This window comes from Penicillium atrosanguineum (assembly GCF_028827265.1).
Source record: "Penicillium atrosanguineum strain IBT 20685 chromosome Unknown utg000005l_segment0_segment0, whole genome shotgun sequence".
Classification (NCBI taxonomy): Eukaryota; Fungi; Ascomycota; class Eurotiomycetes; order Eurotiales; family Aspergillaceae; genus Penicillium; species Penicillium atrosanguineum.
The window spans coordinates 754,400-766,446 of record NW_026623137.1 but is presented as its reverse complement, the minus strand read 5'-3'; the positions used below and the strand labels follow the sequence as shown (position 1 = coordinate 766,446).

The 12,047-nt window shown below is 49.5% G+C and overlaps 6 protein-coding genes across 6 annotated transcripts; 4 read left to right on the top strand and 2 right to left on the bottom strand.

Annotated features, from left to right (window-relative positions):
• Positions 1-633: 633 nt before the first annotated feature.
• Positions 634-2,002, top strand: N7443_006530 (SUMO protease ULP1; the record flags this gene model as incomplete). The annotated part of the gene is made up of 2 exons (XM_056886586.1): positions 634-706; positions 765-2,002. 2 exons carry the CDS (start codon positions 634-636, stop codon positions 2,000-2,002), a joined length of 1,311 nt encoding a protein of 436 aa, XP_056740235.1.
• Positions 2,003-2,886: 884 nt separating this feature from the next.
• N7443_006529 (uncharacterized protein) lies at positions 2,887-4,001 on the top strand (the record flags this gene model as incomplete). The annotated part of the gene is made up of 2 exons (XM_056886585.1): positions 2,887-3,391; positions 3,664-4,001. The coding sequence occupies 2 exons, from the start codon at positions 2,887-2,889 to the stop codon at positions 3,999-4,001; spliced, it is 843 nt and encodes a 280-aa protein (XP_056740234.1).
• Positions 4,002-4,439: 438 nt separating this feature from the next.
• N7443_006528 (glycoside hydrolase family 16 protein) lies at positions 4,440-5,867 on the bottom strand (the record flags this gene model as incomplete). The annotated part of the gene is made up of 1 exon (XM_056886584.1): positions 4,440-5,867. The coding sequence occupies one exon, from the start codon at positions 5,865-5,867 to the stop codon at positions 4,440-4,442; it is 1,428 nt and encodes a 475-aa protein (XP_056740233.1).
• A 966-nt stretch (positions 5,868-6,833) lies between these two features.
• On the top strand, positions 6,834-8,429 carry N7443_006527 (uncharacterized protein; the record flags this gene model as incomplete). Its single annotated transcript, XM_056886583.1, has 2 exons — positions 6,834-7,626; positions 7,681-8,429. The coding sequence occupies 2 exons, from the start codon at positions 6,834-6,836 to the stop codon at positions 8,427-8,429; spliced, it is 1,542 nt and encodes a 513-aa protein (XP_056740232.1).
• Positions 8,430-9,368: 939 nt separating this feature from the next.
• On the bottom strand, positions 9,369-10,690 carry N7443_006526 (zinc finger HIT domain-containing protein; the record flags this gene model as incomplete). Its single annotated transcript, XM_056886582.1, has 3 exons — positions 9,369-10,083; positions 10,140-10,583; positions 10,647-10,690. 3 exons carry the CDS (start codon positions 10,688-10,690, stop codon positions 9,369-9,371), a joined length of 1,203 nt encoding a protein of 400 aa, XP_056740231.1.
• A 393-nt stretch (positions 10,691-11,083) lies between these two features.
• Positions 11,084-12,014, top strand: N7443_006525 (oxidoreductase, short chain dehydrogenase/reductase family; the record flags this gene model as incomplete). Its single annotated transcript, XM_056886581.1, has 4 exons — positions 11,084-11,131; positions 11,183-11,478; positions 11,560-11,860; positions 11,925-12,014. 4 exons carry the CDS (start codon positions 11,084-11,086, stop codon positions 12,012-12,014), a joined length of 735 nt encoding a protein of 244 aa, XP_056740230.1.
• Between the last annotated feature and the right edge of the window lie 33 nt (positions 12,015-12,047).

Sequence of the window (12,047 nt, the reverse complement as noted above, 5' to 3'; positions counted from 1 at the left end):
GCCTTTTTCTCAGTTCTCCATGGCAATCCCCATGTTGCAGCTCCAATTCTCTTTGTAGAGGGGGATAGCGGCGAAGTCGGGGTAGAGAGTTAACTAAGCATTCCGGTATCGAGTACGTTTCCAGTCTCAGAATAAGTAGGTATCAATTGATCGAGAATCATGTGATGCTTCCAAGACTTGCTTTCCATCATACATTGAAAATAGACAAATGGTCATGGTTGGGACATACTTTTCCAATATCAAGATTGATTTTTCCAAAGTTATTGACCATCTCTATAGTTCGCCCTACGCCCTGCAGCAGATTGCCCGATGCGGTTAATGCAGATGAGTCAGCGCGCCCCATGATGAAAGCGCGCCCTCGAGCTGATCGCAACCCTGTCCCTCAAAGACCGTAGACTCTGGTCTCTCTCAATGATGGACGCTGGGAATCCCTCCCTGACATCTTTTCTTTCTTCCCGCTTTCTACGTCCTTTGCTTCGCCCATCCTGATCTCTCACCCCCTTGATCCCACCGCCACCGCGTCTCGCGACACCTGGACAACTTCCCTTCAATTCGTCATTGTTCTCGGGCATCATTTCGACATGAGACTGCTCAACTGGTCGTGGCGCAAGTCGCAACTAGATTCTACAAAAGATGCAGAGTCCTCGGGAGCCCAAGATCCCCCCCGGAGGTACCAAAGGCCGGGAGCAGATCGAAGCTCGTGAAGGTACAGCGCGCCCATGAGACTTGCTGCGCAAAAACTAATCAAGATTTCAATACAGAAGATAACTTCAACCTGGTAATTCCGGGTGCATTCCCGTCCTCGCCACCTCTGTCACCCCGCCTTGCGCCGCTCGAGCGCGATGAGTCCGTTCCCGTGTCTGCGTTCCAGCAAATGGACATTGACATCGCTGAGAGCCCCGAACTTCCGACAGAACTTGGCTCGCATTTACATCCTAGGAGACCGGCGAAGTTTGTGTCCGCGTCAGCTTCAGCCCCTCGACGCACAAGACGCCCGTCCACCCCTCGAACACCTATCCGGCGACCCGCTGCGCAAGATGACATGGCCATCGACGATCCGTGGAACCGCCAGGCTTCGCTATTTGAACGATTACCATTCGGACGGCCGGTATCCGCTGTACAACTTTTTTCACCAAAGCCAAGGCCAATTCCCGCTAACCGTATCGCTTCTATCTACGCGACAGAATGGGAAAAACGAGCAAGGGAAAGCGCAGCTCTGGAAGGCGAGCCTGGTCGCACTGTCAGAATCGTTCCGCAGGGCCCTGCCGTGCGGGAGCTGTCCTGGGATTGGATGAACCAGATCAAAAGAGCTATGAAAGCTCCCCAAAGCATGCCAGTCGCGAAGTCAATCTCTGGAGATGCATTATACCAAAGAGACATTGCCACCTGCATCAACCATCAAGCTTGGCTCAATGATGAGATCATCAATTCCTACCTCGGTATCCTCATCCACTATTTACGCGAATCTACCGGCAATTTGAACGATAAGCCCCTCTTTCACGCTTTCAACACATTTTTCTTCTCAACTCTACGAGACAAAGGCTACCAAGGCGTGCGCCGGTGGGCTAGTCGGGCAAAGATAGGCGGTGAAGGGTTGCTGGATGTCGACACTGTCTTCATTCCCGTGCACGGGGGAGCCCACTGGACTCTGATGGTCGTGCGACCCATGGAACGAACAATAGAGTACCTTGACTCCATGGGCTCACGCGGTGCCAATCAAGTGAAAAAGGTCAAAGAATGGCTGCGCGGCGAGCTAGGAATGAAATACGACGAAGACGAGTGGACAGTGCTGAAATCAAACTCGTCTATGCAGGATAATGGCAGCGACTGTGGCGTGTTCCTTCTCACAAACGCCAAGGCCATTGCACTGGGTGTAGAGCCCACTGCTTTTGGTGCCTCGGATACAATTCTTCTGCGCAGAAAGATTGTCGCAGAGATTATGAATGGCGGGCTCAATGGAGAATTCAGTCCCATTAACAAGGAGGGTCTTTTGCAGCTCTGAGCACACTGTCAAGTGAATAGACCCGTCGACTACCCTACCATTCAACAGTCTTACCTTATACATGTCAGCCTGATGACCAAGGCACTTTCTCGACACACAAATCCCCCCTTCACCCAATATCCATGAGAATATTTTCTCTTTCACCTCCGACTCCTCTTCCACCTCCAACACTGCGATCGCTATCGCACGTGGACACAAGCATGTGAATTTCACACCGAGGCGTTTACGGTTTCTTTTCATTTGATTATTTCGGCGTGCATGGCCGGCTAGAGAAGGACAACAGGAGGGCCACCAGCCATTGTTTCGATTTCGGTTTTCCTTTCCTTATAATGTGCTGAACGAGTTTGAATGATACCCCACGAGCAGAAGTGATGCAAGGAAAGCCTTCGTGGCTTTTTTTACATGTCGCAAGGAATTTAGAAGAGCTTCTACATAACCTTGAAAATAAATTTTGAATTCTTGACACCAATTTCAAATAGACAGGGTAGAAGTAACTACTGTTCTATAAAGTGATTGAGATCAGTTACCCACTTCTACTTGGCATAGGTTGTTAATCTTGGTCGTTTTCTACTACTTGCGTAACGCTATGCCTATTAGGCTTAGTATGTCTCGAACCATGTTCTTGGCAGGTACCCTGGTCAAACGCGTCACTGTCCCTCATCTCCTTGTTAGCCTGTCTGGACACTGGGAAATTTCGTATACTTATCGTTCGTTGGTTACTCAAGACTACATGGTCAGAGAATCATTCACCAATCGCACTTTACCCACAGTCTTTTATTCCATAAGAAAATACCTCTAAGGCTCTGCAGGATAAGGCCAAGGCCCACCGTCTGGGACGCATACGCCCAAGCGACCGAACTGTAAACCACTGCACCGTTCAGATCATGCTGAACCACGAGATAATCTCAATATCCGAACCTGCTGAACGGACTTGCAACACACCAACCCATACAACCGTATTTGACGACCCAGTTGAATCGAAGATTTCGAACCCTATTGATGACGGAGATGCCGTAGGACCTCCCTACGAAGGAGGAACTTACATCATTCGAAACACCCAGACAAAACTTGCAATCACACTCAGAGATTCCCTTCTCTGTCTAGTGCCTCAGGACACAGAAAATGATCGAGCAAGTCACTGGCACTGTGAAGCAGGGACATTAAATTGGCTTGGTTTCTGCAATGCGGTGTCAGGAACCTACATAGGATACAACATCCACGGGAATATCATTGCCGAGGCGAGACACCACCTTTGGTGGGAGTATTGTTCTATACGCCCACATCCTGGTGGTGGATACCAGCTCCTTGTTTTGCACTGGTTTGAGAATAAGCCGATACGAATTGGAGATGAGGGCACACAACTAGTCTTAGGAACGAGAGAAGAAAGAGGTACATCATGGGAGTTTGTGAGAGTGGAAAATGATATCTGAACTCTCGCGAATAATCGAACAGCTACCGACAAGCAGGATTTGATCATCGCTTGCGTGATTCTTTCAATATAAATAGGGCCAGGAAAGCCCCCACAGTATCTGCGTCGATATCAAGTTTATTCTCATACAATCCTCAAATCACTAATCACTGCACCACCAACTTCAAATTACAATTGACAAAGCAGTTAGTCCTTGCTACACTGGTGATTCACATGCTTAATTTGATCTTAGAGACAGGAACTGATACTCATATAGAACAGGCAAGCACCGCGTGGGCTGAGGGAACATGGTGGCTGTGTACTTCTCAGGATACAGCCGTTGCTTACAACGCAAACACATCAGGTCATTTCGAGGATGCATGCAGCGATGTCAGCGGCAAGATGTACAAGTGCGTGTCTAAGAGCTTGGACTTCTTCAGCTACGGAGTACAAGATCAGCTGTGTAAGGTACCGGGAGGAAAAGACTGCGTCTTTGAGCAAAGCTGCAAGCAGCGTGTCTACAAAGCCTCAGCATTGGAGTACGATATCAACAACTGCGCCAATGCTGCTACCATTGGACAAGCCAGTTAGATTGTGAGTTGCGCTCTGTTTATAGTCTCCAAAGATGACTCGATGTGAATTTACTAACGCGTTACTGAAAGGTGAGAACCCCCACTGCAACAAATGAAGGAGATTTTTCGTATACCTTTTGGCCCAGCTTAAGAGTAACGTCGATGGTCAAAATGGAGAGACTGTCAATGATAATATTGAGAGCGTCAAATGCACCTTAACCTAGGCTTTCCTTGTTTCTCGTGATATCACGCCCTGCTGTTGTGAGATCTACCTCTAAGGATCCAAAGCAGAGAAATCAAGGGTGGAAGAGGTTAAAATAGAGGCAACGAGTTAACGATGATAATGAAAATGATCCTGGAAGTTTTACCCGTGGGTAGCTAGTGATAGTAGTGACAATGCCCATTGAAGCATCATCAAATTGAGACAAAGGAAAATGTAGGAATACAAATAGAGAAATCAACCACCTACGCCACGACTGCCAAGATGTAGTTCATCAATGTTACAAACACGATTGCAATGAGACTCTATCGGCTTCTCAGGTTTCTGGGGGTGTTGCTTCTTCCGGCACTTCCGGCCTTTCTTCCCTTTTTTGCATTTGCCCTGCTTCTTTTTCTTTTTCAGTCCAGTCAAGGGGTCGATCTCCGGCATCCAGGACTCTTCCCAGATGTACGCAAACTCAGAGGTGGCCACATTTAAAAGAGACTGCCGGTGGCCACCATGTTGTTGCGAAGAAGGGATATATTTGGAGCCATCGGAGGATCGATTGTAAGCCATCTCAATATATTCAATCCCCAGGTATATGCTGTCACCAAGTCTCATGTCTCCAGTCCAAGCGCCTCCATCACTCCAGAGATTGATGACCAGTCTGCTTTCCATATTGGGGACGCGGTATGTCTTGGCTTCCTGTGGCTTGTCGTTCACCCACCAGCGCGATACTTCAGAGAGCCAATCCAATCTGTGAGTTGACCAGTTTGTCCATGGGACATCCAGATCTGCAACTGTGCTAGCTCCGGGGATCATCCCATCGGTCTCGGGATCGTAGTCTGGCTGGTTTGCATAGCGCACGCGATATGAAGGATCACTTGTCAGGATCTCGATGTCTGATTCGCAGTTTGGAGGCCGATAAGTGAAGATACCAACACATGCACCTGATGGAGGTTTGCCAGCTTCGACTGGGGCTGTCAAGTTGCCTGGGACCGTGCTGTTCTTCGAGGGTGAGATAGAATTCCGTGGCTGATGCAACGGCGACTCCATTGGATATAGAACCGGCACATCGGTAGGCAGAATGCGGAATCTGACTCGTATGGAACAGCGGTAGATATTTCGCATTCGAGTCTCAATTTCCGCAGTGGAGCTGTAGTTGTCATGGCGGATGGTACGAAGGACGAGAAATGTTGCATGAGGGTCTCGTTGTCCACGGTTCTTGGTGATAAAGACATTACGCTTGGAGTTGATCATGTCTACCGGGGCGTTGGAGCTGCGAGGACGCTCCCATTGCTGAATCTTCCAGTCCTCGTTGAAAGGAGAATCAAAGAACCAAAGGGTATCAAGATGAATTTCTTGCTTGTTTCCATCGTGGCCTTTGCTGTCATGTCCTTTGTCCCATCCAGGGGAACTCAAGTCATCCTTATCGGCTTCATCGTCAGCGTCGCTTAATTGACCTGGGCTGGAACCAAGAGGAACGGCACGAAAGTCCCAGAGCTTGTAGTGTTGGAAGTAGCCGGGGTCGGGACCTGACACCGTGAAGCAGTCACAGCGTTCAAGGTCCTTCCTTGGAAATGGCTTCGTTGGCGGGCTGACAGGAGGACTTGGAGATGAGGAGACGATCGTTCCGAAGAAGACATAGGTCCCGAGAATGCCTAAAGACAGGGCACCTTGCTTCATGGTGGGCGAGTGGGTTTTAGGACAAGCTTGAGGAAGAGTAAAAGTTCCCCCAAGCAATCCAATAGTCGGTAGTCATTTTCAGGGTGTCTGGACTCGAATTGTGCAGCAGTGAGGAAGTCGCGATGCTGAGGTTAGGGCATCATGGTTTCCTAATCGGGAACACCTTGAACATCACGTCAGATGTCCCAGATTTCCGGGGATCATGGATAGTAGTGCCTACGGCCATATTTGAAAACTAATAACCTTGAAATTATTCTACCATCGGATCCTAGACATAAGAAAATATGCTATTTCGAGGACGTGAGAACAGAACGGTATACTGTAGTTGTGTTGGATCAAGACAGTCAACTGGCGACATGTTGGTAATGAGATGTCATTTTAATTACCTCGCGTCATCACACGCAGAGGCAGCCCTGCTGGATTTTAGCGCCAACTGAGTGAAAACCTTCCAGCGTATGCATGATACGGGCTACACGACCCACGAAGACCAATGATACGAGGTGGCAAGGTTTTTCGGGCGCCCAAATGCAAGTCAGCTGCGCCATGTCGCACTAGTCATGCGCCAAGCCTAGTCCGTGCTCGGGTAATGTACTGTCACGGCTGGTATTATATCAATCATGCTGTCTTCCCTTTGGTTTTCTGGATATTTGGGCTGGAAAAGTAGGTCGAAATGGATTCACAGCATGATTGAGTCAACAAGCAATAGTCTAGACTCAGAATATGAATGGTCGGCTTTGATGATGGGTGAGTAATGCTGTGTCGAGGCGTGTCGGCCCGGATGCAGTCTGACTGGTGAGGGCGGCACACAGTGGCTAGCAGTGCGACCCCCCTTCCTTCGTCGCCCTTTTCCTTCGCCCTCGCCTCACAATAGCAACTTCTACCACGATCCCCACCGACAAAATGGACGATATGCGACTCTAGATATGATCTCGCCATCTATACAACCATTAAAACTATACTGCCAACATGCCCACAATGACCACGCTGGAGAGGAGTCACTCCTGTGCCTCCAGCACTTCGCTCTCCATGTCCAGTCCGCGACCATCTCGACGCGAAACCACACCGCCTGGCTCCGAACTGTCCCTCTTCCATCTCCATGACCGCATGAATCAGCTTGACTCGCGTGTGCTCGAACTTCGATCTACCGTCCTTACTAAGGATGGCTATGTCGACCGCCGGAACCGCGAGGATGAGCACATCCGTCGTGAATTCGAGACCCACCGTGCTATCTCCCACCGTATTGACCTCAACGTCGTGGCACTACGCTCTGATGTCGACCAGATCAAGACTAGTATCTTCCAACTGAAGAGTAGTCTTGGTCAGTCTGGTACAGAGACGGTGTTCCTCCGTGGTGATGTCGATCGGATGCAGAAGAGTGTGGATCAGCTTCATGTCGACTTGGAGCAGATTAGGACAGATTCGTGTGCCACACGGATTGACATTAGCAAACTCCAAGCTACATCTAGTCAGCTTCGCACTGATTTGGTTACCTTGGATCATAAAATGTCACGCCAGTTCCACCACTTGAACTCGCGTATGGACTCTTTGGAATCGGGCGTGAACTCAATGAACTCGCGTATGGACTCTATGCAATCGCGCATGAGACACTCCGATCGTGTTCGTTTCAACTCTCTCGCCCACACCATTCTCGCTCCTATCAGCCCTGTCCCTGTCATCACCGATGACGGTGCTCTTGAATGGCCCAAATACTTCCCGCGTACGGTTTGGAAGTTCTGGTGTCTCAAGAAAAGAAGTCGAGGTACGCGTATATAAGTAGATCACTTCCCCTTTCCCCTTTTTAACATATATTTAGTTCATCGTCTGGTTGAACTCGCCGAATTCTATGAACTGGGTGGTTACCAGGATTGGTCTCGGATGCATCAGACCGACATGTTTGCCGACAGTGACTCAAGTGACTCCAGTGATGGATCCTTTGTTATATCTCGGGAAGAAGCTGTTCGTCGCTTCCCCGAAGCCGCACACCAGGCACTCGCCGCCACTCTGGGTCTTGTGTACTACAAGATTCGCAATGAGGTGGGCGAAGGCCCCAATGCCGTGCCTTCTCGTCCGCTGAAGCGTCAGCAAGAAGACGTTGCTTCTGCAAGCACAGGTTCCAAGTCTAAGCCTGTAAAGATGCCGCGTCGACCTAGTGTTTCCGACACTTTCTTGCAACGGTTGATTAATGGTCCTTCCGTGGCCGAGTCTCAGTCATCCGTATCCGAGGAATTTGACAAGTTGGGGTGGAACGCATTTTCAGATGTCTCCGAGGACGCGATGAGCAAACTGCGATCAATTGACCCGCAAGATATTGGAACCGTCCTTCGTGCTTTGGAACAAGGTCGTCTCAAGTTGAAGCCCAGTGGATCTGAGAAGGCGCGCATGTCTCCCACTGAGTCTAAGGCCAGCCATGGACTCGGCAGATCAGTTGAACAGCCCGATGTGCCTACTGTGCCAAACACTGTTCCCACCCAGCCTATTTCTTCACAGTCCAGTAAGGCTAAGCCTGCTTCTGTGCCCGACATTCCTGAGACTGCGTCCGATTCGGACAGCTCAACCTCTTGATTGGTGTGACATGAAGATTTGCTTCTGATTCACAACCTATCTTATACCCCACCTTTTGGATTGGATTCATGTCTGTAAAGAGGTCATACCTCACAGCATCGGTGCTATTCAAGAGTATACCCATCTCCGGATGGATGACGCTTCCTCTGAGGTGAATACCCACGAGCTTATAGCCCGTGAGGTCCCCTTGTGCATAGCACAGCATCTCATCCGCAATATCAACATTGCGGTTGAAGAAGTCCAGAAGTCCAACAGGCTCTGCCTATTTCAAGGTCTCAAAGGTCATGGGACGTTGAAGTAAGAACCCTGAGTGGCTGCATATATACGGTGTCATTTGTTTTGGATCTTGGATTTTGATTTATATCTGCAATTTGAGCGATTTCTGCATTGCATAGCATATCCTTGGATTATATTCTTGGATCTGGAGTTATTGTTTTTGTGTTATTTAGTTGAAATACCCTTGGGATCTTTTGGGTGTTATCGATCTTTGTGATCAATTTGATTAACTCCTTGGTGGTGCAGGTCTCCTGGCCCATCGATTGAGTGATTTTTGAAACCGTCTTAACCTCGCTTCGCTAGCCTTGTATCCTGCCCTCAATGGGCTCCGCTCGAGCCGCGCCGAGCATCGACCGCCCTGATGTCTAAACCTGCGAGTTCTGTCTCTGGGTTGTCGATGATACTATTGCAGACCTGCTCTGTAAACACGCCACATCACGCCTAAGCTTACGATGACGATCACCAGTGAACCTCGTGTCTTCGGTCGCCCAATTCTCTAGCAGGTCCTACATGGATAAGACCAACTGTATGCCCTGTCCCGAATGCAAATAACTGACATGCAACGCTAGTCTATCGTACACTGCATAAACGCCCGTAATTATGTCCAGATGTCGGATCTCGTTGGAAGAAACCCGTCTTTGAATAGCCATGCATATAATGAAGTTATGCCTCTTCCTCAGGCACAGTCTCAAATAAATCTTGCTTCAACACTTCCATCACCTTTTGCTCATCAACATTCCCAATGTCCTTGGCACCATGTAGTTCCGCGTCATTGTTCATTCCCGCGCCTTCGTTCTCTGATTCTGCAGCCTCTTCGGGTACGGCTGTTCGTAGATATTCTTCTTCTAGGATGAAACGAGATTCTTCCTCACTTGCGGCTAGGGTTTCCGCGGATTCGGGGAGGACGTAAAGGGTAGGGAACTCTAGGACTGTTCGTTCGCGCAGGGCATTTACCAATGTTGTTTGTGGGGGTATAGGGACCAGGACTGGTTTTTTGGTAGATGTTCGGGGGCGGTGGAGGTAGAAGTATACGCCGCGGTGAGAGGTGATGGGAAGATCGGATTTTGGTTCTTCTCCTGGGGCTGTAGATGTCTCCGCTGCTTCTGAAACCGGCTCTTTCTTGGTGATTGAATCCGTGGCTTCGGTCGTAGTTGCAACAGTATCGGTCGTGGTGACATCGTTCTGCTCATGGACCATAGAGCTGTTCTGCTGCTCGCCTTTTTGTCCCCGATTGGGATCCCAATTGGGTCTTTCTTCCTTTGGGATCGGGTAGACACCGTCGTATGCCTGAGCTAGAGTGCGCGTCTCAAGGCTGTTGCAGACCATTTTCTCTCCAGAGGTCGGTACCCATTCCACAGTCCAGCTAAGGCACTTGTGTCTGTAGAATAAAATTAGACCCAATCTCATAATTCTTCGACAGTGATTTCAACATACTTGGGATGCCACCTGGACGTATTCTGCTTATTCCTCGTCATGCCCCTCGGCGCGCGTAGAACCTTAACGGCGCCAGCCTCTGCTCCGCGCAAGAATCCAGCTTCACCCTTCACAAGACCCTGGCCCGGGTGCTTCCTTTTGCGTCCAGCGCCGGGTTCAAGGGATTCCTCCGCCTCTTCGCCATCTGCAGCGCTTCCACGTTGAAGTTCAATACCTCTGTTTTCGGCATCTCTGTCGGCACGCTCCAGCGAGCGCTCAATGCCCGAGATGAAGTTGAAGTCACGGTCAAAGGCCACTTCTGTGGCTAACTCGCTACGCTTGAGGTAGGCGCCCGGATCGCGCACACCGGAACATTGCGACCAGAGCTTGTGGCGCCTCGTGCAAGGGAGGGAACAGGTTCGTGTTGAGCAGCGCGGACAGCGGTATTTCGGCGGGTTGATGTGGCTGGAACGGGCAATTATGTTAGCATTTCAAGGTGGTGGCATATGAAGAGACGATCAAGCTCACCAAATCGAGCAGAGCTCACTCAGCAACGGGTCAGAGTCGTCCATGTTGTGAGTTGGTTGGTTGAGATGATCGGACTTGGTCGCGGAGCTAGAAATTTGAGTGCTTATCGATAACGAATTGCTCGCAGCCTCAGGCAACACTGCGCTCCACAGACAAGCTATATAGAGGCATTTCTAGGACCGAAAATTCGGCATTTGGCATGGAATAATGTTATTGAAGCTAATTAAAAAAAAAAGTTCGAGATGATAGAATAATCCGATAATTGTGTGGGCGTCCCACTCCCGAAATGAGATCATCCAAGTGAGTGATGATCAATCACCTCCGCATTTCTAAGCATCGGCGAGTACGTTATTGCCGACACGCCGTATTTATGTAGCTTACTTCTCCTTGCCCAACCTTCTCCCACAACCGACGGTTGAATTGATCGAAACAACATAATGGCATCCAAGGCACTTGCAATTATCGCTGGCGTGGGTCCTGGTACAGTATGCCTCCCAACAACGGCGTTCAAGACAGTATCCTAACAAAGACTATAGGGCGCTTCCATTGCTAGGCGCTTCGCTCAAACATACTCTGTCGTGCTTCTATCTCGAAACCCCGACAATTATGAGCCTCTTGTCCAGGAGATTAACTCCAAAGGTGGGCAGGCTATCGGCATCAGTACCGATGTCTCCGATGCGAATAGCGTCAACGCTGCATTTGACCAGATTGCGAAGCAGTTTCCTGACTCGGTCTTGGCCGCTACTATTTTTAATCCCGGTGGTGGAATGGTCAGAAAGCCTTTCCTTGAGCTCACGGAAGATGATTACTCTTCGGCTATAAAATCGCAGGGGTATGTACACCCGGCTTCCTGAAGCTGCCTCGATTTTCAAGACCGCCATGTCTGTAGTAGGTAGCTGACAATTAACAAAAGCAACGGAGGCTTCAACATTGCCAAGCGCGCCCTTCCCCTTCTGCTCGAAGCTAAAGACTCAATCCCTCATCCACCCACTCTGATCTTCACCGGCGCCACCGCCAGTCTGAAGGGGTCGGCCAATTTCGCAACATTTGCCTCGGCCAAATTTGCTCTACGTGCTTTGGCGCAGTCTCTTGCCCGTGAATTCGGACCTAGGGGTATCCATGTGTCCCACGCCATTATCGATGGTGTGATCGACATCCCGCGTACCAAGGCCTGGGCCTTTGAGCATGAGGATGCGAAGCTGAGTCCCGATGCTGTAAGTATAATAACAGTCTTCTGGTTTTGGACTTGAGATGAGAACTGATTTTATGTCTGTTTAGATTGCGGAATCGTACTGGCATCTGCATACTCAGCCGCGGTCGACTTTTGCTTTTGAGCTGGACTTGAGACCGTATGTCGAGAAGTGGTAAAATCATCACTGAATGAACTTATCTGTCAGATTT